Genomic DNA, 980 nt, shown 5'->3' on the forward strand with positions numbered 1-980 from the left:
GTGCGAGTGTGAGTGTGAGTGTGAGTGTGAGTGTGAGTGTGAGTGTGAGTGTGTGTGTTACGAGTGTTGAGTCCCGTTCTCCCTGTTCCTCCCCCCACCGTCAGGACCTCGCTCATCCCCGGGCACCGACCCCCCGCCTTCCATTTCCCGTTACTGCCCCCACTCCCCAGTCCATGGGCCATTCTGCCACCCCCTTCCAGCACCGTACTATCCCCCTGTCGGCGATGGGACGGGCCGAAAGCCAGCCGGGCCAATCCCTTGGTCAGCCCGAGGCCCGACGTTCCCACGTTCCCAATCCCTTCGGCTCCCTGTGCCTTCCTCCCGTCTCCCACAACCCCCCCCCCCCCCCCCCCCTCGACCCGCGGCCCCCCCCCCCCAGCTCCCCCCCCCGTGCCCCCCGCGTCCACCCCCCCCCCCCCCTCACCCAGATCCCTCTGCACCTCGGAGCCCTCCAGCCTCCCTCCTCCTCGATCCCGTTGCCTCCCTCGGGATTCAGTCCCCCGGTGATTCCCTTTGATCGCAGGCGTTTGGAGTTGGGAAGTAGTGGCATGTGCGCTTCCCCGTCGCAAACCCCTTCGGTTCCCTCAGTCGCGCCGCAGCGACCCTCCCTGTGAGTTATCCGAGTTTAACTTCCTCATTCCCTCCATCCGATGGTACAGGGATTCTCGGAGAGACGGCCCTCCACATCGCCACCCTCTACGCAAACTACGAAGCGGTATTGTTCCTCTTGAACGCTGCCCCAGATCTCGTCAACAAATGTGCCACCTCCGAGCTCTACCAAGGTAGTGACCCTCCGACAGCGCCCGCTCCCTCAGCCCTGACCCTCCGACAGCGCCCGCTCCCTCAGCCCTGACCCTCCGACAGCGCCCGCTCCCTCAGCACTGACCCTCCGACAGCGCCCGCTCCCTCAGCCCTGACCCTCCGACAGCGCCCGCTCCCTCAGCACTGACCCTCCGACAGCGCCCGCTCCCTCAGCCCTG

General features: G+C 66.3%; 1 protein-coding gene across 1 annotated transcript in view; it reads left to right on the forward strand.

The window, feature by feature from the left end:
* Positions 1 to 650: 650 nt before the first annotated feature.
* Positions 651 to 980, forward strand: part of LOC125481070 (tyrosine-protein phosphatase non-receptor type 6-like) — a 6245-nt gene continuing 5915 nt past the window's right edge. The window contains exon 1 of the mRNA XM_048592191.1: positions 651 to 715. Coding sequence (XP_048448148.1) covers positions 651 to 715 — 65 coding nt within the window. The remainder of the gene's footprint in view (positions 716 to 980) is intronic.

The sequence above is a fragment of the Rhincodon typus genome, unplaced genomic scaffold (assembly GCF_021869965.1).
Source record: "Rhincodon typus isolate 14 unplaced genomic scaffold, sRhiTyp1.1 hic_rhity00000778, whole genome shotgun sequence".
Taxonomy (NCBI): Eukaryota; Metazoa; Chordata; class Chondrichthyes; order Orectolobiformes; family Rhincodontidae; genus Rhincodon; species Rhincodon typus.